The sequence below is a fragment of the Sphaeroforma arctica genome (assembly GCF_001186125.1).
Source record: "Sphaeroforma arctica JP610 unplaced genomic scaffold supercont1.1553, whole genome shotgun sequence".
NCBI lineage: Eukaryota > Ichthyosporea > Ichthyophonida > Sphaeroforma > Sphaeroforma arctica.
In genome coordinates, this window is record NW_014039005.1 from 1 (window position 1) to 2,220 (window position 2,220).

General features: G+C 44.4%; 1 protein-coding gene across 1 annotated transcript in view; it reads right to left on the reverse strand.

The window, feature by feature from the left end:
• Window positions 1-153: 153 nt before the first annotated feature.
• Window positions 154-2,220, reverse strand: part of SARC_11164 (hypothetical protein) — a 3,169-nt gene continuing 1,102 nt past the window's right edge. Inside the window, exons 2-3 of the mRNA XM_014294755.1 lie at window positions 1,362-1,448; window positions 154-264 (exon numbers count right to left, since the gene is read on the reverse strand). Coding sequence (XP_014150230.1) covers window positions 159-264; window positions 1,362-1,448 — 193 coding nt within the window. The 3' untranslated portion in view covers window positions 154-158. The remainder of the gene's footprint in view (window positions 265-1,361; window positions 1,449-2,220) is intronic.

Here is a 2,220-nt window from a genome sequence, read left to right on the forward strand (position 1 = left end):
GTGTGTGTGTGTGTGTGTGTGTGTGTGTGTGTGTATGAATGTAATAATTCAACGATTGAATTGGGCACGCATATTCCCAAAAAAACCATGGAGCATACTGCGGTCTAACAAGTAGCATATTTACAAGATACCGATTTATCTATTGATAACTCATCTACCTACCTCCAATCTTTAAAGAGAATTCGGCGCGCCGTTCGGACCGGTGCACATAGGCTCTGTTCGCCCGAGACTACCCGGCAGGTTACGCAGAAGTCCACATTATCACTGCAAACACGGACGAAGAAGGTTATGTCTCAGATATTACCATGTCAGTCTGGGGCGACACAGGTCACGGGTGTGTGATCTCGACATATTGGCAAAGACAGCGTAATACGCAATATATAGCGGGGTGGCCACTGTGCGGGATCTAAAGCGGGACCAAAAGCGGGACTACATGGGCGCCTCCAAACCTATTTATAGAAAACATATATCTCAGATAACACCATGTCAGCTGGAGGCGACAGAGGTGAGGGTTGGGTGACCGCGAAATGTTGATCAAGACAACATTGTACGCAGCATATAGAGATGTCGCCACTGTGCCGAATCAAAGAATCGAAACAATATAAACCGGGATGAAAAGCGGGATTAAAAGCCGAATCAAAAGAGAGACTGCAAGGACGCCTCCTACAAGCTACTTCAAAATGACGTAGACTTTTATCGTCAAAGTGGATTGGATTGTTGGATGGAGTGTGTCAGCAGTACGCCACTGGAGCAGAGCCAAACTTCAAAAGCAGACATGTACTGCCCCAGGTATACATGTATGTGTAATAGATGGTGCGTCATATCCGTAAATCGTACGTTATCTAACTTTGTGGAAATTTGCGGCTGAACAAATACTATCCCTTAACCATCACACACAGTGATGCACGCCATCAAATAATGGACACACGTGTATGCATGTACCAACATGCATACTTACTGTGTAATACACAAGAATACAAAACGAATAAACACACGACGTACTGCCAGATATGTGAACACACAGCACCCACGAACTGAAGATGTATAAGAGGCAACATCATTACATGCACACACACTTCTGCAGACGCACTATATATGATTTTCACTACTAACAAGCTACTACACCCTAATTCGCTCCGCATACATAGATTATTCCCCATCTCACCGCTCAACTCCTCGACATAACAACCTGATGCATTGTGGCACCTCTACATACCGTACGTACCATACAGTAATCAAGGTGAATGTGTATGGAAATGAAGGCGAATGTGTATGGAAGTCAAGGTGAATGTGTATGGAAATCAAGGTGAATGTGTATGGAATTCAAGGTGAATGATACTAGGTGTACTGTGCTCACATACCTCTGATGCATGTGCTGATACCTACGATAGGGATCGTCCAGTAGCATTTTATAGCCAGCCTCGGCGTTCAATCCCTCCAGAATACCGCTGCAAAGAAAGCCCGATACTCCGTGTTAGAGGGTGTGTACGTGCATGAGAACATACGTATATGTGGATATAAGCCTACTTATGCAAGAGGGTGTGTACGTGCATGGGAACATATGTGTATGAAGATATAAGCCTACTTATGCTAGAGGGTGTGTACGTGCATGGGAACATATGTGTACGAGGATATAAGCCTACTTATGCTAGAGGGTGTGTACGTGCATGGGAACATGTGTATGAGGATATAAGCCTACTTATGCAAGAGGGTGTGTACGTGCATGGGAACATATGTGTATGAGAATATAGGCCTACTTATGCAAGAGGGTGTGTACGTGCATGCGAACATATGTGTATGAGGATATAAGTCTACCTATGTGCCTCGGGAGTGTTTCTCGCTCTAGGAGAGGGTAAGTATGTGTACGATATGGACTGCTCAGGGGTCTCAGAATTGCCCACCTGTGCGATATAACTTTACATATTTGGATCAAACCCTATACGCCTACAACAACTCCATAGGCGTGCTGCTTGCCAATATGTACGTATAGGATAAAAACTTCTCTATGGAAAATACATGAATGAGACGATACACCCAAACTCATACAGTAGGTTTATCCTGCGAATACAGCACCACCCACACATATGGACTTCTAGCTGGAAGAACACTGCTTGAGGCGATCTAAACAGAGCACAGGGAGTACTGACGGCGACAGTATGTACATGCACTCGTGGATTTGTGGAGTTTGTCCTATTGACTGGTTTATTATGTTTGCTTGTA